Genomic DNA, 27,693 nt, shown 5'->3' with positions numbered 1-27,693 from the left:
AGTCTTCTGTGTGATTATGTTGGCCAAAAGTTAATACTTCTGTATTAAAAAAATTTCTTTTTTAAAACATGTCTTATGAAACACAATTTTTTGGGTGAAAGAGAATTTAGGATTTTTTCATTATCTAAATTAAGGTGTTTTTTATTTAATTCCAGATATGAATTAACTTTTTCATGATATTCTGACTTACTGAAAAACTCCTAAAACACAAACACAGATTTATTAAATTTAAAAGAATTCACTCAGTATCAGCAAATTTATTTTCCTTATTGACTTGGATATGTAGAAAATAGAAAATAATCCTGATAGATTTGACACGTTAAAAAGAGGTAAATATAGAACTTTAATAGAATAGAATAGAATAGAATTACTTTGTTCATCCCAGCAGGGACATTATTTCGCAATTACAGCAGCATAGAGACAAGACACACAACAACCACCGCTGAGTAGCAATTGTAGACAAGATAAAATTAAAATAAAATATAACATGCTGTCAATATAAAAAGCTAGGATTTATAATAAGATGCATACCAGAAAGTTAAATCTCTAAACCAAGAAACAGACCCACAGTTTTAATTTTATGTGGATGAATTGTTAATTTATTCAAAACAAGCAGGACGATTCAGTCAGTTCTTTGAACAATAAAGAAAAGACGTGAAAATTAACATTTCATTTTCATGTCCAATATGCACCCGTCTGTCAGGCAGATGAAAAGTCAGACCTCTGAGGGAGTGGAAAGAGCAGCCAGCTTTGTTCCTGGTTTGGACGTTGGCGTAGAAGTTATGGTGTTTTTATTTAACACCATGATGTTGAACATAAACTCACATATAAAAACATAACAGGTTCTTTTTTTTCCAGTTCATTGAACGTTTGTGGTCAGAGCTGGTCTGAGTCGGAGGCAAACTCCTCCCTCAGCAGCTTCAGCACGTTGTCTGAGTACTCGTCTCTGGGCCGCCCCGTCCCACCCAGCTGCAGGGGTCGGAGGTCAGGGTGGGGGGGCGACATGTAGGACGAAGGGCAGTGGATCTGGTTCAGCGTAAACCAGAAGCTGTCCGGATCCAGCTGCATTAAGTGACGGAAAACGCTGTGAAGGAGAAACAGAGCCGTTCTGTTTAATGTGGCGCTAATGTTGATTCTGCAACTCACATGTTGAACAGCATTGAGACAAACAGTTGTTTCATAAGTCACTGCAAGTCTTATGATGACATTACTCATGGTCACAAAATGCTTCATATCTTCTTAGTTTTTTATAGAGCTGTAGAAAACAGACAGTAACGACTAAAATTTATTTCTTTTTGCTTTGTGTTCATAAAATAAAAGTTAAAAGAAAAGAAATATTGTTATATGTGCTTCATTTTTGCGAACATAAGAGAGTTTCAAAACAAAAATAAATGCACAAATGAGAAAAAACTATCGTTTAACATCAATAAAATCTGGTGGAGATCTCACAGAGACAAAATAAAGGTTTTAATTTAACTAAAATAATGGTGTAGATTTAATTTAGTTGACTGGAAACAGCTCAGCTATTTCAGTTTCATCAAGATACTTGATGGAGGCTGGTCACAATAACAGATTTTGCTGGATGATAAATTGTCCCAGAAATCTCATAAACAACGATATTGTTGCTTCCAGAGAGTTTTTTAAGTATTATAATGGTAATGGCATAATGTTTGAAGAACACATTTTAAAAGATCCACAAACTTTAAATTCTAACAAACATTTAACACTGGAACTGGAAGACATTTTAAATGTCCAAAATAAATAAACAAAACAATAGAAACAACAAATAAAATTAATTATGAAGTTTCTGTAAATGAAATTGTCCTTCAGAAAATTATGTAGTTGAGCTCAAAATACCAGACAGAAGATTTTTATCATCCAGTTTTTGGTAGAAAGAAAGAAAAGAGAAATATGATAAATCATCCAAATGGATATTATTGAACTTGTTTTAATTTATCATGTGATTCATTGATTTATTGCGACAGGCTTGTATTTATGTAAGTTCTTTATAAAAGTATTAGTGAAGCATTGATCAGAGCTTTGGGGTCGACATCCGACAATCTAAAGTGTCTTTAGCATCTTATGTCAAAAATGTCAGCTAGCATTTTTAAAACAGTAGTTTCCAGGTGAACTTCCAAGACAATGTATAACCTTTATTATAAAGATCATTAAGTCGTCAGATTTTAACTTTGAAAGTATTGTTTTATTTGGCCATATTTTCCTCAGGAATGACAGCGCTACAGTTAAATACAGTATATACGTTCCTGCAGAATCAACTTCCCTCCTCCATAAAGGTCTCACCTCAGACAGGCCTCCTGCAGCCTGATTGGCTGTCTGCAGCTCAGGTAGGGCAGACAGGCTTCAGAGACAACATCAAGATCCGCCTCGCCTGCAAAACCAAACACAGACACCATTTATACCAACCTGTGAACACCAAACAGAACATCCCAATCACGACCCTTGCAAGGGTTTTCCAAAGCTCTGATCAAACCGCTCCGTTCCCAGAGTGTTGGTGAAACATGGCAGTAGGATAAGTCCAGCCTGGACTTTACCTCTCTCCTAAAGAGGTCAGGAAAGACTGCTGAGGTGGTGGAGGGAAAATCTCCCTCAGGGTGGATTTCACACATACACCCTTCCACATTTAAGAAAAAGTGTCTGTTTCTCCTCTTTCCTTTCCCACATCTTTGTTTCTTCTTCTTTTGCACTTTGATGTAGTCAGATGCACCTGTCTCCATTCCCTTATCTGTCATTTTGCAGTATTTGTCATAACATTGCCAGCTTCTGCTCACTCTCTCCACTTGACTTTCTCACCACTCTTTCATCGCCTTTCCCCCTCCATTTGTCCCTCTCTCTCTCCCTTTCTTTTTCCATCCTTCCCAGCAGACATTTACCAATTCCCTAAGCTGCAAACTGGGCTGCCTTTCAAGCCTCATTTCAAAACATGTCTGCCTCCTTCTCTGCTTACTCTGTTTACCAATTCAGCCCACACTTGGCTGGCACATGCCTACTCGATGTGAGTCGAGAATAAAAGCAGCAGCGCACATTTCAGAGTTAAATGGGATTATTTAGCAACCGCTTTTATCCCCTTTCTTCTCTCCTATTGCACTCAGTCTGTAGTCTTTCATTGAATCAAGGCTTTAGAGGGTGAGCAGCACTAAAAAAGGCTGGCTGCTCTTAGATGGTGAGGAAATGCAGCTGAAAGTTGAGCCGGGTTGGAATGTATCATTGGCTTCAGTCAATCAGTGGTTCTGTCTTTCCCTCGCTGTGACTAAGGCTTGGTAATTGGCTTGCTGCGAGTGTCCCAGAGGTGAGCGGCAGCCAAATCGGTATTCACACAAGTGAGGTTGCAGCCGTTGACTGTTTCTCTTCTGCTCTTTCACATTCTCTTCATCTCTGACACTAAATCTCTTCCCTTGTGACAGAACAGGGGAACAGAATTAAGTTCTAGGCAGGAAAGCCAAGCAGGAGAAGCATGGCCCTTTCTTTCCTCAGGCTGATAAGACAGATGTTTACATGGTTCCAGTTAAATGAGGTTTACAATGCTCTCCAATGGGTAAGAGGCTGAGTTTCCATCGTAAGGCTCTGGAGCACAACACCACTTTTTATTTGATGAAATGAACAGAGGTTCTGGGAACCCCACTACATTTACTAATTGATGTTCTCAGTGATCAGAGTCACTAGCCACAACTAAAACTAGTGATCAGGTCCAAATCAGGGTGTAGCGATCAGACCTGACCCTTCTGAGACACATAGACTGTTACAAAGTCGGTCTTCTAACACCTGAACAGCTTTCCAGGCTTAAAGGACGAATGTCAGAGCAAGATCAAGAAAAACTGAATGGCTTAGAAACAAAATACATTAAAGATCTGCTGCTGTTGTATCAGCCTTTCAAACCACTCAGAACTTTTGGTTCTGGTTCTGCTCTGAATCAGAACCAGAACCAAACACGCAGAAGCAGCATTCAGCTTTTATGCACCACAAATCTGGAACAAATTTCCAGAAAACTGAAAAACAGCTTAAACACTGAGTTCTACAAACCCAGCTACAAACCCAGAGGCCTTTGATTAACAGTAAGTGGAACATTGATCAATATATTTGGTCAGTGTATTTCCTTAATGATTTTGATGATGGTATATTGACTAAATGTAATGTTTATTGCTTGTTCCATTATTAGTTACTGTATGTTTTTTGGTGTAAAGCACTTTGAGCTGCCTTGTTGCTGAAATGTGTTATAGTACAAATCAACTTGACTTGACCTTTAACCCTACAATAGCGGTAAAGGTAAGTAGTAGTACAGTAACAGTTAACAATTTCAGTTTGTTTAACAGTTTACATCCATATAATGTTTTCCTTCCAGTGAACATTTTCCATCCGTTTGTTTTTCCCTCCTTTCTTCTCTATTTTCTCCATATTGCTGTTTTTCACTGCTTTCATGCAGCTGCCAACTCCACATTTTCAAAACAGTTAACACATAGGCATAAGCAGTGGCCCTCATGGTCAAAGTGACACATTTTGTTTGCAGAAGTGCTAACCATATCAAAACATGTAAAATATGAAATGAAAGCAAATATTGAATTCAACTACCAACTCTGATTCACTGCTGCTGGGATGTTTTATCTCCAAACTAAACGAGTCCTGTTTCAAAGCTAAATAGGACCTGGTAGATAACATGGGCTTCAAACAGCAGCCTATCAGAACAAAGACAGGGAAGGTGGTGCATGTTTTCCATGTTGATTTACCATCTTATTGGTTCAAGAGAAGAAATTTGTGATTGAAAGAAGCTTAATGGCAGAGGATGTTTTGGGATCAGTGGAATACAGTTCAGAAGAGGCTCGTAAGACAATATTATGAGGGAAAAGGGAAAAAATTAGGCTATATTAGAAAAAACTTCATTTGTTCAGAACAAAAATCAGAGAGAAAAATCTACAATTTAAATAAAACAAATTTGATTTCCACTGCAGACCTCATCACTGTTAAATCTAATACCAGCTGACCAGACAGCGTTGACACTCTGTGTCACAGGCTGCTAACTCCTCATCTGTCAGTGATGGGTTTCAGACGGAGGGTGCGACACTCCTAATATCACCATCACCCGTTTCACTTCTCTGCTGTGAAGTGGGGAGCAGGGCAGAAAATCCACACTCGGCTTCAAACCTCCATTCTCTCTAAACAGACTTCAAACCAGTTGAAAATCTGCAGAGCCTCTAAAAAGTAGTCTGTCCCTTTAAGCATTTCCACATTGCACAAAATCACTAAAACAAACTTTCCAGGGATTTATATGAAGAAGTTCTGGATGATTGTGACTGAAAATGTTTTATGCAACTCATTTCTTTGAATTTTGATGATTGTGGCTTACAGCTTATAGAAATCTAAAGTTCAGTGTTTCAGAAAATGTGTAATATTTCAGAAACTCAAACTTAATCAGCTGAGACTGGAGACGACTGTCCACACTGCCAAAGGTACCACAAGCTGGTCCAACGACCATGGCGTTCCTGTTCTTGATTGGCCAGCAAACTACCAAACTCTCCTGACCTTGACCCAGTTAAAAATCTCTGGGTTGCTGTCAACATGAAGACAAGAAGCATCAGACCCAACAAGCCAGCTGACCTGCAGGCAGCTACCAAAGCAATCTGGGTTTCCACCACACCTCAGCTGAACCACAGGGTGATTGCATGCGGGGCACGGCGCACTGATGCACTAAGTCATGCAAGTACATTGTGCACAGAAATGAACATACTTTTCAGAAGCCTGAAATATCTTTTTAAAATATATATTTTTAATTGATCTTATCTAAAATAACCAAGTTTTCTGAGACACTGATTTTTGAGTTTCCATTATGTGTAAGCCATAATCATCAAAATTACAAGAAATAAATGCTTGAAATGTCTCATTGTAAATGTAATGAATCTAATTAATCTAACTTTCTGAAATGGGGGACATAACATGCTTAATTTTTTCATAATATTCTAACTTTTTAAAGACGTACAGTATGCACAACTTTGAAAAAACAAGTGACAATGAAATGTGTGGCTGTAATGAAATTTTCTCCAAAATGTAGAAAATTTCAAGACTTATGAATACTGTTGCAACATACTGTACCTTCAAAGTATATTTCTAAAGCTGGTAATTATGCATAGATGAAAATTCAGCTGCTACTTACAAAATTGGCAACTTTTACTGTATATTTTGAGTTTATATGCTCAAAGTTGGGCTTAAATTCAGTAAAGAGGAAAAACGCATCACCAGATGTAGAAGTCAAATAGTCCTACTTCCTGGTTTGCTGATTGCACATTTAGCAGCGTTGCTTGCTGCACTGCTGTGTAATGGAGCTTGTGAGCGGGCTTTACTGCGTGAGCAGCTGAGGACTCGCTGGCTTCCTGTTGGCTCAGCTGGCTGGGCTTTGAATCTTCAAAGTCATCTTTAAAATATGCTGAACCCAAACGCTTCTGCTGCCTCCAGGCTTTTTCACTAATGATTTTCCATTATGGTTTATGCATGAGAGCAAATTGAATTTATAATTAAATTTTTTTAAATAAAACAACATACCAATCTAGAAATCAGAGGGGATGCTGACTCTGATCGAAAGCACCAACCTTCTTCCCAACACTAGCGGCCCTGATTATATGAACTCATGTGGAGATTTCTACCCATGAAAAAACTAAATCATAGATTTATGTAGTAAATATTAGCACAGAAACAGAAAGAAGCACAAGTTAGGTTGTAATTGTCAGTGATATACAACACTGCCACGTGGTGGTACAAGAGTACAACTACACAGTGCCCAATAATGTGCTAAATCTAATTAAATTAATAAACAAATGAGGAAACTAGCCTCATAAAACATGTAATGATATTTATGCTTATTCAAGCTGAATAAAACACCCAGATAGGAGGAGATCTCCATTAGTCTTCATAAATATCTCACAATTTTAAATTTCACAAATCAGGCAATTATTTGAAGGTCTTAGACAAACAAAATAAAATCATCCAGGTCTAAAGAGGTCAAATGTCAGACATGCGCTACCTTTGCAGATGTGTCTGGTTTCTCTTACCCAGATCCAGTCTTTGACACAGCGAGCCCAGGCCCTGCAGCACTGCCAGCTGCAGCTTGTAGGCCAAAGTGTGTGTGTAGACCGGGCCGGCCTTGGCGCTGACCGGAGCCTGCCGCGCCAGTGAGGAGCTCAGCTTGGGTAGCACCTCCTTAGAAACCCTCCTTCGCAGGAAGTCACCGCAGGTTTCACCTAGCATACACAGCACCTAATTGTGGAGAAATGTTTAAGTTCAAATCAATTTAAAAACGAATAAAAAATAACTAGAAAAGGCTATGTGAAAACAGGTGCTACCTCTAAAAACATGCTAGTTATTAAGGGTAACCAAAAAGTTTCAGGGTTTCTGCAGGTTCAACCAAATCAAACGTAAGACTTTATTACAACCTGATAGATGAACTTTAAGATCTGTGCCACGACAGAAATGTACAGAAGAAAATTACATGTTTTATATAGTAGCGCAAAGCTTTTTGTGCCGAACCCAGGTAGCATCGTACAGACTGCAATAGAAGTGAGCCGTTGGCAAAGATGAACGCCGACTGGCCAGCTGGTGATAAATTTACACTTACCAATGATGGACACAAAAAAGCTAGCCAGCTACACTAGTAAGGATTTACTAGCAGCTAGTTAGCGGTAGCCACAACCACCTTGAGTCATAGATCGTAATGAAGACGTTCGTCTGACTCAAACCTTTTACTTTTTAGAAAAGTGAACTGCATAGAATATACGTAGAATATAAAATAGTTCTTCCACAATAACAGCCTGGCATTAACATTTAAGGCGAAATTAAATTTTCTAATGATTTTAGACATTTTAAGGCCTTGATTTTAGATGCTGAATTTAAGACTTTTTAAGGGTGTGCAGACTGCCCAGGTTTAGAGAATTTACTAACAATTTTACCTAAAATGATCCACACTTTGTCTACAGTCCTTGTTATGTGTAAAATTTATGTTGAGATTTCTCTTCTGATTTGCTTTAGACTGCATTTTGTTCTAATGTTTAAAAAGCTCGTCAGACAATCATAACTCTGAGTAAGTTGTAAACCAACCCTGAAGGCTCTGAGGACTGCTAACGGGTCATCAGCTGTGAGTCTCTGAAGTAGAGCCGGCCAACAGCGATGAGCCATGGGCAGCAACTCGTCTTCCCTCTCACTCAGCACGTACACACACAGCTCCAGCACATCCAGAACCTTTTGAAGGAGGACAGAGTCAGAAATATTATGACCACGCATAGGTGTGAATCCTTGAATACTAGATTTAAGAGACCAAAAACTTTTGACCTTATCTGACATCTTATTTTGATTTCATTCTATAAGGTAGGAGAGTGTTCATCAAAGTCTGCTGAGGTTCAGCTAGAGTTAGGCAATAACATGTGTCTGCAGATTTCAATTTAATAAAATTTAAGACCGGGGGCGTGCTGTGGTGGCGTAGGGGATAGAGCGACCCACGTTTGAGTCCTCGATGCTGCCGTTGCGGGTTCAATTCCCAGACCCGGCGACATTTGCCGCATGTCTTCCCCCCTCTCCTTCCCCCTTTCCTGTCAGCCTACTTTCATATAAGGGACACTAGAGCCCACAAAAGACCCTCTGGAGGGGAGGGGAAAAAAAATAAAAATTTAAGACCGGAAAACTATAAATATAAAAATTGATTGGAAGCATTCTGCTGTATTACAATCAAGCATAGCAAAAACTGTGAAATGTCTGAGGTATGTTGGTGGCTCTTGGTAGCAGCTTTTGTGCTTCTCATCCTGCATGTGGCTTTCTACTGCCTCACCTGCTTAGTGCCAAACATTGTTTATGCAGCAGAGTGCGCCTCGCCTCATATGGGTTTGCAACAGAAATGAGACAGTAACGAAAATGAACATCGTCCAGCCAACTGGTGATAACTCTTCACTTACCAATGATAGATGCAAATAAGCTAGCTAGCTAGCAAGGATATATCAGCTGCTACTTTACCAACAGTCTCAGCTGAATCATTGATGATGTAAGTACTCAAACCTTTGCCTGACAAGAAAGTGAGCAAACTACATATACAAAAATTAAATAGGGCTGCTAGTGTCAAAATTAAGGCCAACTTATGTTTTTTGTGAATTTAAGAAATTTTAAGGTATTCATTTTAGATACAGAAATTTAGAACTTTTTAAAAACATTTTCAAAATGAGCAGTGTTCAGTAATTTTACTGAACTCAGATCCAGAAGTGTATGGCATTCTGGGGGATGTAGGCAGAGGAAAGGCCTCTCACAGCTAGATATGCTAGGTTGGTAGCATCAGCTAATTCACTTATACTTTGGTTGCCTAGCAACTACCTGCTGAGTAGTTTCATGTTTCACCACTCAGCCTCATAACTGCTGAAAAATAAAAAAAACTCTAAAAACTGTGGATAAAACAGGAAAGGTCACATCCTCTGTATTTCAGATATTTAAAATGAATAAATAAATAACTATATTGACCGATATGAAACGTTTCCAATGTGATAAATATGTTAGCCATATCGTCCAGCCCTAGATTCAGCTGTAATACTTGATCACATGGATTAATACCTCCATCATTAAGTGACCTGGACATGTCCTGTTGGTCTACTCACCATGGCAGCATTTAGTACAGAGAATGATCTCTACCTTCATTTGAGACCTACTTTTTCTAATTAAGAGAAATCTAAATCTACAGGGCCTTGCTGGAGATTGTATATGACATAATAACAAAAAGAAGTGCATGTTAAGTCGAAGGAAACTGATAAATGCTTAAACGTTGCAGGATGGTAGCTCTGGAGGATTGGACTTTTCTGCCACAGCTAACCCGTCACCTTGAGCCTGAGTCTGAGGCTGGGGTCAGACAGCAGGTGGACGCAGCGCTCCATGACGTCTTTAGCAATATTGAGGTGTGGTGGGAGTTGTGCCTTCATGTCGGGTCCATCAACAGTTTCCTCACACTCTGCAGGAGGCGGCACTTCTGGAAGACAATTAGCTTTAGCTGTAATTAGCTTCCTGGTTGAGTCCTGCCTCTTTAACCTAAATTTATTTATATAAACCACGTGTCAAACTCAATACTCTGGCCTGCCATAACGTTTTATGAATAGAACCTTAACAATGTCAGTTTGTGCTTGGTAATGCCTAAATATTACCAAGGTCCTCCGTCTCATCCGCTTCGATCCCAATGCCCTCTGCCAACTCCTTCTGCTTTTGATAATCCAGTAGGAACTGGCAGATGTCAAAATCTTCCAGTTCAGCAGAAATTCTAGAACTGGGAGGCTTACTGGTCCTACAGCATGATGGAGGGAACCAGCTGGCTAAAAGGGGGAAAAAGACATTACTATTAATTCAACAACACATTATTTATTCAGAAAATGACAACTAAGAAATGGTCTGCATGGCACAGAACAGCAGAGGTGGGTAAAATATGGACTGCCCTAACCGGTGGGTTTGCGTCAAATAAATAAGTCATACATAAATGAATTGGATTAATTGTGATGAATTGATTATTGAAATAATCTTCAACTAATTTAATTATAGAATAATTGGTAACTATAGAGCCTCTAAAAAAGGTATTTTTTTAAAAGAACACAGTCAGAGCAATAATTAAGCCAAAACTGAAGCCAAAATTTTTAGTTAAGATTTTTAAAAAATAAATAAATCCTTTTTGTAAATATGTTCTACCCACAACTCGTCAAGCTGCAGTTCTAGCTTCACCTGGTTCAAAAAAATGTCCTATTAAGCACATTTTCAATACATTTATTAAATGGTTAAACCAAAAAAACAGTCATCAGATCAACCATACACTAAGTGGAGGTTTGAGCCTGGAAGTATTGTTAGAAGTATGTTTTAGCTGCATCTTTAGCTACAAATGATCAAGTGTTCACTAAATGAATATATTATTGTATTTTAGGCACCATTTAAAAAAGGAATTTAATTATTTGTTTATTTGCATCTTTTAATGTATTTCCAATACTGAACAAAAAGGGTTAAATGAAAACTTTGCATACTGCTTATTACTGAACCCATACTGAAGTATTCAAAGCAATGTTGAAGCAATGAATCGTGAATTGAATTGTGAAGTTCTTAATTTATTAAGCAATACAGACGAGTGTGATGTAATCAGCTAGTATCTCCTTACCCAGTGCCTTCATGAGTGCGAGCAGCACAGAGCCAAACAGAGTGGCTGACTGGTCATAGCTGAGATCCAGAGCCATCAGAACATCATGTACGATGTCCCCAACCAGAGGCAGCAGGCTGCAGTCAGAGTGAGCCAGCATCACCGTTAATACCCGTGGAGCCTGGTTGGTCGGATGGGAAAATGGCGTCACAAGGTTAGAAATGGCTGAACTGAGGCTTGATAATTGTACTCCTCTGAACCTGTGGAGTACCTGTGGGTGTTGACCAAGCCTCTGCAAGTTCACTGAGACGTCGTTGAGCAGGTAGTCCGAGTTGTCTCTGATCATCTCCTTCAGGGAGGCGTAACCACAGGCCGTGCCGACCATCGTCATGGCACCCAGCGCCGCCTGGCTAACCAGCAGCGACTCATCACTGGCCTTCTCCAAAAGCGGGTAGAGCACTGTCATCAGCAGCGGGCGGAAGTCGCGCTGCAGCGCCTGGGCAAAGCAGGCCACACCCTCCAGCTGGATGCACAGCTGCCAGATGTTGCTGTTCAGCTGGTGGATGGCAGATGTAGGTGGTGAGGTCAAATGGCAGGCGGATGAAGAAGGAACTGCTTGATGAAGAGGATTTGAGGTGTTCCTGATGATATCACCGCAGGAGATGGACTGGAGTCTGAAAGGACTCAGCAGCTGAAAACAATGACAAGTTGGCCTGTGACGATGAATGATGCTGGACAATACATCTTTTTTCTCCAGTACCATCAGTGTTCACATTCAGCTTGAAGTTCTTCTGGTCAGTAATTATTGTAAGTGCAGTGCTGAAAAATACTCTGAAAACTTTGGTTCACTCCGTCCTTCTTTCTTTCCTTTCTTGTAGCTGAATAAGAAACTAACTGCGTAAATAACAGAATTTAGAAACAGCTGATCTTGTTATCAGTTTTCTTTGCTGGAAGCCTCACCTGCTGATCCTGACAGTCTATGTCTGTCTCCTCGCTCACAGTCTTCAGGTGCCAGTTGTTCAGGCTGGTGTATTCCTCCATGATAGACACCACCACTGCTTTCAGGTCTTCCTTGGACGCAGAGGGGGCCGGGCAGTCCCCACTGTCCAAACAGCTGGCCGGCGCTGCCACCGAGACGCTGGCGGCACCGCCCACCAGCTCGTTTAGGACCATGGCGGCCTGCTTCCTGTACACACAGGACTGCCGATACAAGTCCAACAGGTGGTCGGTGAGAAGGTAGATGTTGCCGTAGTAACCTGGAAAATGAAAAAGTAGATGAAGAATAGCTAAAATATGTCAAAACTGTGGTAAATTGTTGTAAAGTAAAGCTTTGTGGCTTTTGTTCAGGGTTTTTCATTTATTATTGACGTTTTTTCTTCATCAGACAGAAACCAGAATTACACGAAGGAATCAGAAGTTATTGTGGAGTGTATCTAATTTTTATGGGTCTAAAATACAGGCTAAAGTAAGTTTTATTTAAGTTTCGTTTGCTTTTGCTGAAAGTGCTGCATAAATAAAGCAGGACTTAGATGAACTTAATCTTTTAATCTGGTCCTAAAACATCGGGGTCTCCTGGCTTCATATTAGTGATCAAAACTGATTACATTTATCCATTTCTGTTGTTTGACGGCCTCGATTAAATTGATCAATACTCAGTAGAACTACTGAGTGTTTTACTGAGTGAACACTCAGTAGGTGAATAACACGGTGAATAAAGTCATAGTAATACAAAACTAAAATCGTAATATAATATGACTTTATTCTCGTGTGATTTCAACATTATTCTTGTACAATTTTACTGTTGTAGCATTATGACTTTATTGTTGTAATTTGATTACTTTATTCTCGTATTATATTTTTTTAGATCACTCTGTCGTATAATAGTACCTAATGTTCGGCAGATTTCCATGAGCACGCAGTAGATCTTGTCGTCGGTGAAGAACAGGAAGTGCTTCCTCTGACTGTGAGCGCTGTCGGAGTGGTGTGAGTCGGAGCTGCTCTCTATGGGATCAGTGGAGCTCCGCTCCTCCACAATACGAACATCCATCACATCCAGCTCCAGCACCTGCACACACATTTTAACAATCATTTAGGATAAACTGAGAATTCTCCAGGAAAAGACCAGAAAGTCCATCAGAGCTCATGTAATGACCAATTTTATCTCCAGAGTTTGGGCTATTCCAAAACCTTAATTTTGGTTTATTGAGATGGTGAGCTCAAAGCAGAACAACGATGCAGAAACCTTATTAAAAAATCTAATTTTGCCTCGTGAATCCACAAAAAACGTTCCTAAAAGTTTTGAAGATCAGCAGGATTTTGTTGAGAAATGTAAGATGTGTTTGTTTTCGGCCAGCAGTCACTTTCACCTTGGAACTGGAGGTCATTTTGGTCCAGCGTCTTTCTTATTGAGCTTAATCATGAACACTAACCTTAACTTAGGCAAGTGAGGCCAGCAGAGCTTCAGCAGTTGTTCTGGGTTGTTTGTGACTTCCTGGATGAATTGTCAACTCAAGCTGATGTATGAAAAAAACCAGGCAGATTCTGTTTAACTAATTTCTCATGTAGTGAGACTGTACCAAAACTGTGTGAGAAGGGCAAATCAATTTTCACCCAGTGCCTGGTTAGTTTGGATAGTTTTGCCTCTTAATAAATGAAATCATCATTTGAAAATGGCTTTTTTGTGTTCGTTAAGCATTTATTTGATGGTGTGAAGCATTTAAAATTGAGAGAAAATGGTGAAGGTTTTTCAAGACTTTGCTCATTTACTTTTTTATCAAGTTTGCTTTATTTCCATCTGCATTCATTCAAAAATAAACAAATATAGAAATGATACATGGACTTCAAATGCATCTATAAAGAAAAATAGAGACCATCTGACTTTCACCATCTCATTGTTCTTATGTTAGTCTTTTAAATTGTCATCCACATATAGATTTGAACCATTCTGTCTTTAAATAGAGGGAATTTGACGTGTTGAGTCCTTTATTAAAGTTTGAGACGAGAGCACCACCTTGTGGCTAATTCTCCCAGATAAATGCATCTTCCTCCAATTCATCCCCTCCTACTTATAGATTTATTCACATGTAATAGGGTTACGGAAAAATCTTCCATCTCAGTTTCAGTCCAAATGATCACAGAAACAATCCATTCATTCAACAACAACAGACACAATTAGTATTAAAATTAATTAAACGCTTTCCATTTTGGACATTTAGGCTATTCTTATTATATTGTTCCAATGCAATAAATGCAACATGTTTCTAAAACTAAATGAGTAATCATTAAATAATCAAGTTTCTTTCAGTACTTTTTTTTTCTGTAATTGACCCGTTGATTAAAAAGACCAAATCTGATGCAGCTGAGAGGGGATAAAAACAAAGTGGAATGTTCTATAATGTAAAATAAAATTTCAGGAAATGTAACTCAAAAGCAAAGAAACAACATGAACACAGAAAGACCCAAGTTACTGATTGACATTTTCATTACAACTACACACACACAGAAAACAGATTTTAAGCTAAACATGTGAAACATTTAGCATAAATAAAATTCTTGAAAAGTTCATTGAGGAAAAATAGTTAATAATCCTCCCACAACTAGATTTAAGACATGTGATTAGCATATTTAAAGATAATTTGCATTTTGTCTTATTTATTTTAAGGCCTTAATTTTAGGTACATTAATTTGAGGCTTTTTAAAGATGCGGGAACACTTAGGACTGGAGTGGAAAGACTTGGGACTTATTTGTGACTTGCACAACGACTTGGTCCGACCATTTAGAAAATAGGCTGTGAGAGAAAGAGGGAGATGTGCGCCAAAGATCCTAGGGGTATGGGAACCGAACCCAAGACTTCCCCCTTGCCCCACCTCCACATATTAAGTCTTTATAAGTTCAATTCTGAAGAGTATCAAAATACTAAACCACACTGTTACCTGCATTAACGCTTTAGAGGTCCTGTTCAGGTGTGCAGCAGAGTTTAACACCACAGAGACAAGTGGTCCCAGGACTTTCAGGTAACCAAGCAACACGTTGAGGACAAACAGCTTCTTCTGGTCATCGGCAGTCCTCATCAGCCGGGGGAGGGAGGTGGCTAAAGAGTGGAGGTTCTCAGATAGGATGTCAGTCAGGTTCTTACTGCTAGTGGCGCTCTGACTCCTCTGGGATACGTCTCTCAGAGCAACCTCACACCTGAACAAGAAGACATCGGGCTCCAGTCGGGCCATTCTCATTCTTTTTCCACTCAGTAAGAAAACAAAAACAAACCTCTGTCTGACTCTGGGGTCTTCGTCATTGATCGCTCCCACCAGAGTTTCCAGCAGTGGACCCAGACACTCTTTCAGTGACTGACCGCACGATGCCAGCAGACGGTCGGCCAGTTCCACCGTCTCCAGCCTCACCCTCCAGTGCTGGTGGGCAGAGCAGCAGGAGATGATCCTCCTCAGCAGCACACACAGCTTCCCCGCCGTCGCCTTCACCCAGTCCGCCTTCCGCTGCACCACCAGCTGGCCGATCCTCCCCAGCTCTGGTGACACGATGCTGCAGGACTCACTGCGCTGCAGCTGGGCATCCTCCATGACCAGAACCACACACCCAGACCACACCTGAACCAGAGCAGAAATTTTATTTTTCTACGGTGTAAACAGTATTCATGACCCTTAAACTATTCACAGTTTTGTTTTACTATTTTCTTTGCACATTATTGTGATCTGTGAGCAACGCAAAGTAGTACATGGAAATATCAGATTACTTGATTAATCGTCAGAATAACTGATTAGTAAAATAACTGTTAACTGTAGCGCTACTTGGTGTTGGTCTATGTCATGAAATCCAAGTAAAATGCATTGAAGTTTGCACTGTAACATGATATCATGTGAATGAGGTTTAGAGCTGTAACTAATCATCATTTTAGGAATGACTTACTCCATCGATTATTCTGACCTTCTATTCTGACCTGGAGAATGCGTTCATTTTTTTCATTTCTTTAAAGTGAAAAAAATGAACACATTCTCCAGGTTTTTATTAAACCACCTACAGCTTTTAAAACAATATTAGAAATACAAAAGAAAATGAATCAATAGTTCAGTTCCAATATTTAAATAATAAATTAAACATTGTATTGCCTAAAATCCAATAACATGTCATTCTTTTAGCGAATGCTTAATCATTTGTAGCAAAGATGCATCTGCAGATAGAAAACATTTTTAACATCAACATGTAATTGATCAGAAAAGAGATTCTTTGAATGTTTTAAGGAATTTGAATCTATGTCACTTGAGGAGTTCTGGGTAAAACTGATTTACAGATAAAGAAGGTTTTTCATCAAAGATAAAAAATGTATATATGCATCTTTCATAATCTTTTTTTACTCCTTATTCTACAGTTACCGATTACTAAATTAGTTGATTATTTCACTAATCAATTAATCGCAATTCATTCGATTAATTGTTTCTGCACTAATATAGTTGAGCAGGGATCAATACTTTTGCAAAGCACTGTACACCAGTTACTATTGGTGCTCTTTCATAAACAACCAACATTGTTGACATATCATGTTCATCTATCTTAAATTCAAGAAAATAAATCCATTTTAACAGATATGTGTGAATTAACTGATGCAAACTCATGTGAGGTGTGCAAACAATAGTGCAGAAAACTGCAGCTCATCATGCTAAAATTCTGAAAGGGATTCATGTTATTCTGAAGAAGACTAAAGTGTTTTTACCTTGATGGCCCTGACAGTAACCGCATGGCCTTGCCTCAGATCTCCAGTGATGATCCTCGCTGCAGCCGAAGTGACCCCAGGTAAGAAGGAAGCCATGGTGCTGCCTACAGAACATCGCTCATCCCACGATGGGGCAACATGCTCCTGGTTGCAGTTGCAATGTAGAATCAAAGACTGGAGGCACTTCAAGGCCGCCGTCTGAATCTCTCTGGATTTGTCTTTCTCTCCTAAAGCCAACAGCAGCGACACAGCAGCACCCAGTCCGGGCAGCATCGAGGGTTCATACAGTTTGAACACTATGTCGCCATAAGCAGAGTGGAGCAGAGCATCCAGGCACTGCAGCACGGCGGATTTCAGCTCCTCTGACGTACCTGCGGGTTGGCCCGGGTCTGTGGGGGAGCAGAGGCAGACGCAGAGCTCAGAGAAGACGTCACGCAGCATGTCCCAGCTCCGGACACATGTCCTCTCCAGAACGTAGCTCACTGCCTCGGCCACAGACTGCACCAGCTTTTCCTTCTTCTGCCCCGGGACTTTGAAGACGAAACGCAAGGGGAAGAGGACATACTCTTGCAGCTGCTGCAGCGAGGCATCGTGGATGTCTTTCAACTGCTCGCTCAGCGACTCCACATTGGTCACAGAGGGCTCCTTGGTGAGCAGAACGCAGGCTGGGCGCAGATAAGCGAAGGCAATCTTCGGATCATTAATCTGAGGCATGGCTGGAGGCATCACAGCAAGGGCCACTTCTGTAAGAGAGCACAGGGAGCTGATGTAACACCTTCAGTACTGTTCACTTTAATGAATGTGTTCTTCAGGTTATTTTATATAAAGTCTCACTGACTTTATATAAAATCACATATATAATTTAAAAAGATGAACTACTGTTCTTTCATAAAAGCTTTTAATAATAAATATTTCTTACAAACTACTATAAACTCCCTTGTGCCTTGTACTGTTTTCATCAAAACACCAGCGCCATCTTGTGATGTAATGAGAGTAAGTCAAATCAAATTTTGAATACACAGAAGTGGAGGTAGCAATTAATCTGCTGTTTTGGAGGAAGAAGCCAATTGGAGTGAGGAAGAAGAGAAAGCTGGTTCTACTGAAGGACTGCAAAACATTTATTTGAGCCATATAGTTTTATAAAGAGACAATGACTTCAACGTTACTTGAGAAGAAGAGTCAGACAGTGAAGGGTTGGATCTGGACATCTGTCCAATGGTAATAAACAGATCTATGTATATGATAATTACTCATCTTTAATTCTGGTTTAATTCCAATAATCCAAATATTTTAAAGTAACTGATTCAAGTTCTGCGCATGGCATTCAGTAATCAGTATTCTTATTTCTCCAATTTACAAACTTGACTTTGATTTTTCGACTTCTGATAACGGTATAATATTAGAAGCAGATGTTATATTCTTGCTATATTCTTATACAGTATGGAGGAATTATCAGTCGACGTCAAGCTGCGTGTTTACTGTGCTTGCTGCCTGTAGAAAGAAAGCAAACGTATATTATTAGAACTACAAAGTTCGTTTCGAAAGTCAAACATTTTCGACTTCTCAAACTTAAGAATGTTCATGTTTTTTCTAGAAAATTTCTAGAAAAAGAATTTGTTATGTTCTATCTATAATGGCCCCATCACGCCGTCGTACATTCATCTTCTTTACCTACTGAGAACACAAACATTGATGCTGATGGTAATGAATGCGTTAGCTTATATTTTTCTCTGCTCTTAAATCTTAACTGGGTTTAAAAAGGAAAAAAATGGTAAATTTGGTTATATTCTTATACTGCATGATTTAGTATAAAAATAAACGCTTTAAAAACACTAATAAAATAGTGTTAGTAAAACGTGATGTCGCACCTCAGTGATTAAACTAGGCTAACAGCTTCAATACTAAAGAGACACAGTGGAAAAAACATCCTACCTTCATGCCAGCAATAGTAAGGCCTTGTCGTTGAGACGTCACTGAGAAACTAAACTACAGTAAAAAAATAAAGAAAAACATATCAACCCGACGAAGTTACCGCTGTACTCGATGAAGTTTCCGTCATCATTCTGTGTCAGTGACGCACATTTGTGACGGTAAGTAATAATTTCCGGCCCTTTTCAGAATTAGATCCTTCCAATACAAACATACATATAATAAAGAAAAGTATCTTTACTAACTCTTTATTATGTCTATGTTACAAACTACTAAAACAGAATATAATAGAAAAATGTATGCAGTATATATTATTAGAATATAATTACATTTAAAAATTTATTTAAAACAGATTTCTGATTGTTGATTTACCTTATGGTTTCATTTAGATTTGAGCATAAAGTAACTCATTTCCATCTAGCCATCCATTGACTTCCACTTACAGGTCCAGGAAGAACCACAGTCTCCCTGGACGGATACTCCATCTACTCTAATGTTACCCCCAATCACTATTATGCAAATCACACCCCAGAATAAAGAAGTTTTCCTAAATTTATTTCTTAGGCTTATTCTGAGTTAGGCAGATAATTTACTACTGCAGGCCTTAATCTAGTTATTCTTGTATTTTATACTTGTATTTTAGACTGCTTGATTGACCTCTGACCCATTCAGTTTGGAGTTCTTTGCATGTTAGTTTATTGATAAAAGACAAATTCACAATTAGATATTGATGAAACTATGCTCGCTGTACCTCCACGACAAAAGTAAATAAGAAGCTAATTTAAAACAAACGTCATCTATAGGCACTTCCCACAATACACAGGTCCAGTACAGTCCGAATCAATATTATTATTCTGACTCAACGGTAATTGGTTATACTGTTGTTTTGCAGCAAATATTCCTGAGCTCTAATCCTGACCTGAGCTCATTCTCTATCTGTTTGCATGGGTTCTCTCCAAGTACTCCAGCTTCCTCCAAAAAGTCCAAAAACATGACTCGTCTTTATTGGTCTGTAGTGTGTGTATGCTTGACTGTTTGTCCTGTGTTTATCTGGTTTGTCCTAGTTCAGGATGTACTCCTCTTGCCTAATGGCCACTAGAGTTTTATTTTATTTTTAAATTAAAGAACTTCAATAATAAATCTCACATTTGAAATAGAACAGCCCCGTGTGCCAATTGTTTAAAAGCAGTTAGCTCAGTTTTTACCTTTTCAATGGCTGTAACTGTCTAGGGAACGCGAAGGCTTTGTTTTATTGTGAAAGAACAGCAGTTTGAACGGAAGTCCAGCCTTTGCTCATTTTTTCTAAGATGACCCCGGTCTGTCCTGTCTAGAGCTTTTTTGCCTGGCTGTGTGTTTATTAAAACAACCACCATGTTGCTGTTACTTTTACCGGAGCCAGAGCTGATGACAGAGAAGCCGACGACTTACTGAGGTAATAAATGAATAAATGTGCTTTTATAGCCATTATTGGTCCAGTCTAACCGGAAACACGGCTAGCAGCTTAAACAACATCTCAATTGGTTTCAGTCTACAACAGTAAAAACGTTTGACTGTAGCTTACTTTATGGCATAATAAGTGAGCTTATATTATCCACACAGTCAGAACACAAAGCATGTCTCCTTACGTGCTTTGTAAGACTAACCCGACCCATTTGTGTCTTTTTTACTGGCAGTGAAAAGATGTAAAACTGGAAGACGTACACCTTCTTGATGTACATCTTCACACCAAAAAGTTGTAAAGAAGTGGTTTACCACGGAGTAAAACACGGAGGGAAATGTTATAATGTTATAAACCAAAATTGTGGAATAAAGTTTGGATAGAAAGGGAAATAGAAAACAAGAAAATTGAAAAATATTTGTTCTTCCAGACTTTATTCCCTTTGTGTCTCATTGTGAACATAATAAAAATCTGATCATAAGATGTTCCAACAATCTGAAGGCTTGAAAAGAAATGAAGTGGATAAAAGTGTTTAATCCGTCCATCTGTCCTTCCATTAAGTCTGTACATCACTCCATTTATCCATCGGTCCGTCCGTCTGTCCGTCCGTCCATCCATCCATCCATCCATCCATCCATCCATCCATCCATCCATCCATCCATCCATCCATCCAAGGGCAGGCAATATGGACTTAGAATTACATCACTATATTTTATTGCACTGCTGTGATAACGATATAAACGAAAAACTATGTATTACATCTTTTTTAAGGATATAGCAGTCATAGCTCCACAAATACTGCTATTGAAAAAGCTTCCATTTTAAACAGCCTTCTTCAGGACGCCACTTAAACAAGTGATTTATGTCACAAAACTTCACACAGTAGCTACAATCATATTTTCAAATTTACTGATATTTAGGGAATAGTTGAGAAAACAGTAAAAATAATAACATTCCCAGTAATGTCAGTTTTGTTTTTTAACAACATTAATGTAAATGTCAAGACAAATCAAAATTCATATAAGAAATGTTCCCGATACATGATAAACGATATGATAAATGCCCACCCTACATCCTTTTCGTGATCCTGTCTAAATCATCTCTAAACCTCCATCCTCTTCTACAGTCGGCGCAGTTTGATGCTGACCTCTCCTGCCCGTCCCAGTGCCAAGCTGTCGGCATGGATGAAGCGACCCTGGAGGCCGCCATCGCCGCCTACGGCGCTCAGCTGCAGCAGGTGGAAACGGCCCTGTCTGCAGGCCTGGACCCCAGCCAGCAGCCGGACCTGCTGAAACTGAAGGAGGACCTCTGCCAGCTGATAGAGCTCACAGAGGCCAGCCTGGTGTCCGTCAAAAAGAGCCGGCTGCTGGCCAGCTTGGAGGACAGTAACGAGCCGCATGGGAACACCTGCGAGGTGGCGGCCGACACCAGCAGGGTCGACGAGAACCTGAGCGCAGAGTTTGCCGCTTTTTACTCGGAACTGGGAGAGTGTTCAGGCAGCGGCTCTGACTCCAGAGAGAAGGATGAGGAAGGCAGAGAGGGAGATGGAGAAGAGGAGGAAGACGAAGAGGGAGAGGACACGCTTAGCGGTACCAAGGTGAGAGCCCCCTACAGGACGTCCTGGGGGACGCTGGAGTACCACAACGCCATGGTGGTCGGGGCAGAGCCGCCGGACGGAGAGGAGGCGCAGGTCCGAGTGCTTTTCGTTTACCCCACCCAGAAATCCATGAAACCATGTCCCTTCTACCTGGAGGACAAATGTCGGTTTCAGGAGAACTGCAGGTATACCTTTAGTGACCCGTTTTAAAGTTAATTTAATGTGAACAGATTTTCTTATTTCTCCCATTCTGAATAAAATTGGACTTCTGAAACTCAGAAATTTCCAAATTTATTTTAGAAAATTTCTGAGATTAATCTCAAAATCACTGAGTCTTTTCTAGCAAATTCTCATCTTTTCAAATTTTGAAATTTCCATGTTTTATTTCTTAAAAGTTTTTTAGATTTATCTGAAAATTTCTGAGTTTTTTGGCCACAAATTACTCATTTTTTTTCTATCTAAAATGGCAGTAATAGCTATCAAACTATTCATCCCTTTTAATTTACCATAGGCAGTATGGTACATACTGTCCAGTATGGTACATACTGGACACAGCCTCTGGGACAAGATTAGACCAAAAATATTTTATTTGCCTAAAATTCAGACCAAAATTAGTCCGTCCCTGGACGAATTGGATTTAAGCTGATTTTCATCTGATGAAATGGGCATTTCTGAAAGGAAAATAAAAAAATTCTAAAAAGATTACTTTAATCTGCCTGTAGATAAATGCTGTCTGACTCCCTGTCCCCATCCCACCCTGTTCCCTAAATATGAGTTTGATCAGCAGCCTCAGTGGATTAGTTTTTCTATAACCTCCATTTCTTCCGTGTTTTCTGATGAAGGTTTTCTCATGGGGAGGTGGTGTACGTGTCCGAACTCCGGGAGTTCTTGGACTGTGACCTCAGTAACCTTGAAGAAGGTTCTGCCTGCTTGGCTCGACATGAGGACGGCATCTGGTACCCGGCCAGGATAAAAGGTAATTCTGAGCTGTTGATACATAATAAAAAAAAACAAAAAACACTTGACTCTTAGACTCCTTTGAGGCATTTTGTCCTTTTAAATCCTGAAGCTGCACTGGGATTTGTGTTTTTCAATATTTCTAAACAGTGACACTTGATTAAACAGTGACGATTAACTAGTGACGATGTCAAGTTCAACAGATTCTAGACCAGGGGTGCCCAAAATCGGTCCTGGAGGACCGGCATCCTTCATGTTTTAGTTCTCTCCCTGGTTTAGCACACCTGCATCAAATGATTAGAATGTCTAAAGAGAACAATGACTTGCTGAGGAGGTTGTTACTACCACTAGGGAGAGAACTAAAACATGCAGGATGCTGGGTCTCGAGGACCAAATTTGGGCACCACTGTTCGAGACATTTCAAAATAAATGGACTAATTAAATGAGTGCAATAACGTGGCATTTTATTACAGTACATAGGTTTTGTACTTTTTTGCCATACAACCACAAATATTTCGATAACATTTTTTTTAAGAACTTGCCAAATGAGAAGCAGCCCAAATTTTAACAATCTGCCCCAGAGTTGTTTTTTCCAGCCGAACATATTCAACAGAGGCTCAATCTGGCAACACAGAGTGTGAGTGTGATTGACACTTCTAAGACCCGCCTCCTGGCTCTGATTGGCTGTTTCTGACCAGGACCATCTTTCTACTGACAATCAAGGCCAGGAGTCCCCAAAGTCGGTCCTTGAGGGCCTGCATCATGCACATTTTAGTTCTCTCCCTGCTGGTACCAACAACCTTTTCAGCAAGTCAATGTTCTTCTTAGGCCTTCTAACGAGCCATCATTTGATCCAGGTGCGTTAAACCAGGGAGAGAACTAAAACATTCAGGATGCCGGCCCTTGAGGACCGACTTTGGGGACCCCTGATCAAGTCAGTCTTTGATTGACTAGGAGGTCAATCAAAGACCTGCTAGTGGTCTTTGATTGACCACTAGGAGGAGCCAAAGAAGGACGATTCTTTTCACAGATTATCTGTCTCAAATTCTACTATCAGGACCTTAACAGTTTCAACAAACATGTGAAAAATAAATGTTTTATAAAAGTTAAATATCATATAGACCATGTTATCTCATTGATTTGTAATGTTTTCTCTCCTGTCAGAAATGGACAGTGGTTTCTTCACAGTAAAGTTCGACTCACTGCTGATGAAAGATGCCGTTGTCGAGGCCGACGGGGTCATCCCGCCCCTCAGAGAAGACGACCCGCTCTCCTCTGACCCTGATTCAGACGATGCTGGAGATGCAGATGTAGTGGGATATGAAAAAGGTTTAGAAATGCCAATAACGTGTAGACCAAATATACTATTTAAATTGAACCTGTCAATGTTTGCTTCAACCTTTCCTTTTCTGTTATTTTTCGTCAGTTCTCGACTCTGCCACAGAATCGTCTGAAGCAGTGAGCAGTGCTAACTTTGGGGGCTGGGAGGCTCATACCAGAGGCATTGGATCCAAACTAATGCTCAAAATGGGCTACGAGTTTGGAAAAGGTGAGAAAGACTAACACATTCCAACCAGAAGACTGATTAATCGAACTTCATTAATTGAAATATATGTATTTCTGTTCTATAAATCTGAACATGTCAGAACACTAACAGCAGTATTATTACATATATACGTTTTTCCAAAATTAATATCAATTGAGCATAATTTGCTTGAATTTAATTTGTAGTAAAAATTTTGCAGCTCATTGAAGTTCTACTATTATGTGACTTTATTCAAAGTTTTTCCGTAGACCTGAGGGGAACGTTTCAGCGTGTGGCTGGGATCCCAGAAACAAAAGATTCATCAATGCAAATTTATAGCGATGGGCTTCATCTGCAAAAAGCTTTGATCCATTTATAAGGCTTAATAAATGAAAAGTCCTTCAGGCACAGCCTAAAAAAATAAAATTAAACATGCTTGAAAGTAAAATTCTGTCTTGGTGCCAATTAAACTAAAGTCAATCTGTACCTGAACGATAAGAGGAAAAACATTTGAAAGGGACTTTAAACAGGGTTTGAACCCAAGAACAGAACATCACGATCTAGAACCCTAGATTCTAGAGTTGCTTATGGTGGCGGCTTGTTGGAGTAGATGTGTTAATTCAGATTTGTTCTGTTGTTAAAGATCTGTTGTTGTTGTTGTAGCCAACAACAAGTGGTCAGAAGACAGCATTTAGCAGCATTCAGCTTCTATGCACCACAAATCTGGAATAAACCTCCAGAAAACTGCAAAACTGCTGAAACACTTCAGCAGGTTTTATTCTAACCGGAATAAAAACTGTTTAGAGTTACCTTTGGTTTGTAGTTAGTGAAACACTGATCAACATATTTGATGTGTATTTGCTTGATGATTTTGATGATGAGATTTGATAAATGATTTCTGTATTATGACTTTTATGGTGACTTGTTGCTGAAATGTGCTATACAGTTAACTTGACTTGGTTTAATTTGAACTATGCAAACACATTGGTGTAAACCAGATGCATTGTGTTTAAGCCTTATTGTAAATATGCTCATTTTCAATGTTTGTCTAAAGAAGCAACTTTTAATTGAGGAAACAGAACTAGAAGTTACTAGAATCTCTGATCAACTTCATATAGAAAAGTTGAAATATTAATAAAAATTATTTAAATATTTTAAAATTGTGCCAGTGCTGATTTTTTTTTAAAACACACACACAGAAACAAATATTTCAGAGCTTGTTTTGCCTCCCCAGGCCTAGGGAAGCTGCAGGAGGGTCGGGTGGAGCCGGTGATGGCCGTGGTCCTGCCCAACGGAAAGTCTCTGGATGAGTGTGCTGAGCTGACACAGAGGCGTACCCACAGCAGGGCTGCTCAGGATGGTGCCCACACCAGCCGGCCAAAGCGCCGCAGAAAGCCGAAAGTCTCCACCGGAGGGCGCCGTACAGTCTTTGATTTTTTAAACCACAAGCTGGGAGATAAGAGCTCAGATCCTGCTGCTGCTGGGGCGGCAGGAGCGACCGGGGTGGAGGCTTACAGGGCCGGGAAAAGCACCAAAAGGAGCCTGAATGTGAAGCTCTTCCAGGCCGCAGAGAGGGTGGCTCAGACTGAGAGGGAGATCCAGAAACTGAGCGAGTCTCTTAGCAGACAGACGGGCAGGTCAGTACTGAACATAGAGTCACTAACTGCTTCTGTAAAATCTGGAAACAATAAGAACCCTGCCCTATTTAAGTTACTGTCACTGTATTCAGTGACAGTAGCACTCAAACGTGCTTATGCTTCTGAATTTGATAGAAAAATACTCAGAAATCTTTAGATTAAATTCACAAATTTTCTAGAAAAAAGCTTTCAGGAGTTTCAAAAGTCAAAAATGTTCAACTTCTGAAATCTTTCTTTTTGGCATTTTTTTTGACTTTTCAAGATGAAAGTTTTTGGGGTATTTTTCTTGAAAACTTCTGAAATTAATCTCACCATTTTTGAGTTTTTTGGCGGAAATTCACTCCTCTTTTTTTCCCTATTTGCAATGGCCCTAATCCACCATCTTATTATTTTAAAATTGTTTGGGAAGGGAACATTTTTTTCCATTTTATGTCATAAAAAGTTTTGAAACAAGTAGAAGTAATAAATTCATATCCCCCAAACAAGAACTGTGGGAACAATGTGAACTGTAACTAAGGTGGGAACATCTTGTGAAGAAACAGTGCTGCTTAAACCAACCTGACTTGTCATCTCCCCCATCCGCCTTCACACCTATTTGTTGTTTGTGTTTGTGCAAAGGGATTCATCCAGAGTGAAGCAGCTGGAAGAGAAGCTGTCAGCAGCCCGCTGCCTGCTGGCCCAGCAGAAAGCACACGAGCTGTCCATCCAGAGGGATCACAAGAAGGCAGACACACACAAGAAGATGACAGAGTTCTAACTACACAGACAGAGGGCCTGCTGGCCTCTAATTAACTCATATTCACTGCTTATTATCACTTCTCTGCCTTGTTTCTTTTTCTTTTTTCTTGTTTTTTAAAGGATTCCTCCTGGATGATTTGCTACCAGCATCATGGCTTTTGGCTGACAGCGTAGTTCTTTTTTAAAGTTGTTGTTTATTGTGGATGGTTTATGGAAATTTAACAATGTTGTTAAAAATAAATTTTTAGTTGTCATGAACGACCTGTTTTGTATTTTTGGTTCTGATACCACAGCTGGACATTTGCCCCACATTTTGTGATATCACAACAACAAAGTTCATAAAATAGTCTTTAATTCTGGAAAGAAAAAAAAACTTGGGTTTAAAAACTTCAGTAATTGTGGTATGCAAATGTATTCAGCATCCTCACAGCATGATGTTATGTTTTAACATAAAAATTGTGCATCTAGGTGCAGGGTCTACAACCTTTACAACCCATCGAGACGGTTTTACCCTCAGTTTAGTTACAAAAATATTTAAGAACCACATGTGCTTTAGAAAAAAAGAGCAAATAATTTCTGGTAAATGTCTATAATAGGAAATGTGTAGTCATATTTAAGTAACTACTTAAACCTTTACAAAAAGAAGATAGTGGGAACTGATATAAAAAACATAGTTTTCAACATAATGACAAAAAAATCAAAATAAGTATTAATAGCATTCTGTTGTGTAAATTCAGTATAATTACTGTATTTCGTAGAAAAGATAAAAACAGAGCAAATCTGCTGTTATATCTAAAGTGAAGGAGCTTCTGAAAGAGACAGACCCGATTTCAAGGTGTCAAATTTCTTTTATATCTAACGTTTTTATTACTCTTGTGACACCAAGTTCCTGGAAAATACATGTTCCCGCCCCTTTAAGGTAATGGCTGCTGTTTTTGTGCTATCAGAGAAAAAGGAGATGAAAACTTTAACATATTTCTTTTAGCATTCCTTTCACTTCACAGTGTACTACTTT

General features: G+C 39.4%; 2 protein-coding genes across 4 annotated transcripts; one reads left to right on the top strand and one right to left on the bottom strand.

Annotated features, from left to right (window-relative positions):
* Positions 1–436: 436 nt before the first annotated feature.
* Positions 437–18,928, bottom strand: tti1 (TELO2 interacting protein 1). Of its 2 annotated transcripts, none has more exons than XM_005807660.2 (14): positions 18,790–18,928; positions 16,858–17,600; positions 15,399–15,736; positions 15,068–15,323; positions 13,022–13,199; positions 12,095–12,390; positions 11,406–11,825; positions 11,156–11,315; positions 10,167–10,331; positions 9,849–9,994; positions 8,095–8,235; positions 7,053–7,257; positions 2,302–2,389; positions 437–1,084 (listed from the first exon to the last, which is right to left on the bottom strand). In XM_005807660.2, exons 2-14 carry the CDS (start codon positions 17,581–17,583, stop codon positions 877–879), a joined length of 3,327 nt encoding a protein of 1,108 aa, XP_005807717.1. In that variant the 5' UTR covers positions 17,584–17,600; positions 18,790–18,928; the 3' UTR covers positions 437–876. The 2 variants fall into 2 exon arrangements, with proteins under 2 accessions (XP_005807717.1, XP_023193679.1); XM_023337911.1 differs by having other exon boundaries at positions 11,406–11,690.
* Positions 18,929–20,087: 1,159 nt separating this feature from the next.
* zgpat (zinc finger CCCH-type and G-patch domain containing) lies at positions 20,088–26,936 on the top strand. 2 transcript variants are annotated; one of them, XM_023347910.1, is made up of 7 exons: positions 20,088–20,218; positions 21,351–22,006; positions 22,664–22,797; positions 23,943–24,107; positions 24,205–24,327; positions 25,538–25,940; positions 26,559–26,697. In XM_023347910.1, exons 2-7 carry the CDS (start codon positions 21,405–21,407, stop codon positions 26,695–26,697), a joined length of 1,566 nt encoding a protein of 521 aa, XP_023203678.1. In that variant the 5' UTR covers positions 20,088–20,218; positions 21,351–21,404. The 2 variants fall into 2 exon arrangements, with proteins under 2 accessions (XP_023203678.1, XP_005807707.1); XM_005807650.2 differs by lacking the exon at positions 20,088–20,218 and having other exon boundaries at positions 21,405–22,006; positions 26,559–26,936.
* Positions 26,937–27,693: the final 757 nt, after the last annotated feature.

This window comes from Xiphophorus maculatus, chromosome 1, assembly GCF_002775205.1.
Source record: "Xiphophorus maculatus strain JP 163 A chromosome 1, X_maculatus-5.0-male, whole genome shotgun sequence".
In the NCBI taxonomy this organism is placed as follows: domain Eukaryota; kingdom Metazoa; phylum Chordata; class Actinopteri; order Cyprinodontiformes; family Poeciliidae; genus Xiphophorus; species Xiphophorus maculatus.
This window is presented reverse-complemented; position numbering and strand designations above follow the sequence as displayed.

Excerpts from the sequence above, each read along its gene's own strand:
- tti1 (XM_005807660.2), bottom strand. The coding sequence starts at position 17,583 with ATGCCTCCAGCCATGCCTCAGATTAATGATCCGAAGATTGCCTTCGCT. Across the intron at positions 15,737-16,857 it reads TTACTGTCAGGGCCATCAAG|GTGTGGTCTGGGTGTGTGGT; the intron begins GTAAAAACACTT and ends GCTCTGGTTCAG. Across the intron at positions 8,236-9,848 it reads GCCTCAGACTCAGGCTCAAG|GTTCTGGATGTGCTGGAGCT; the intron begins GTGACGGGTTAG and ends CTCCTTCAAAAG.
- zgpat (XM_005807650.2), top strand. The coding sequence starts at position 21,405 with ATGGATGAAGCGACCCTGGAGGCCGCCATCGCCGCCTACGGCGCTCAG. Across the intron at positions 22,798-23,942 it reads GTACCCGGCCAGGATAAAAG|AAATGGACAGTGGTTTCTTC; the intron begins GTAATTCTGAGC and ends CTCTCCTGTCAG. Across the intron at positions 24,108-24,204 it reads TGTAGTGGGATATGAAAAAG|TTCTCGACTCTGCCACAGAA; the intron begins GTTTAGAAATGC and ends ATTTTTCGTCAG.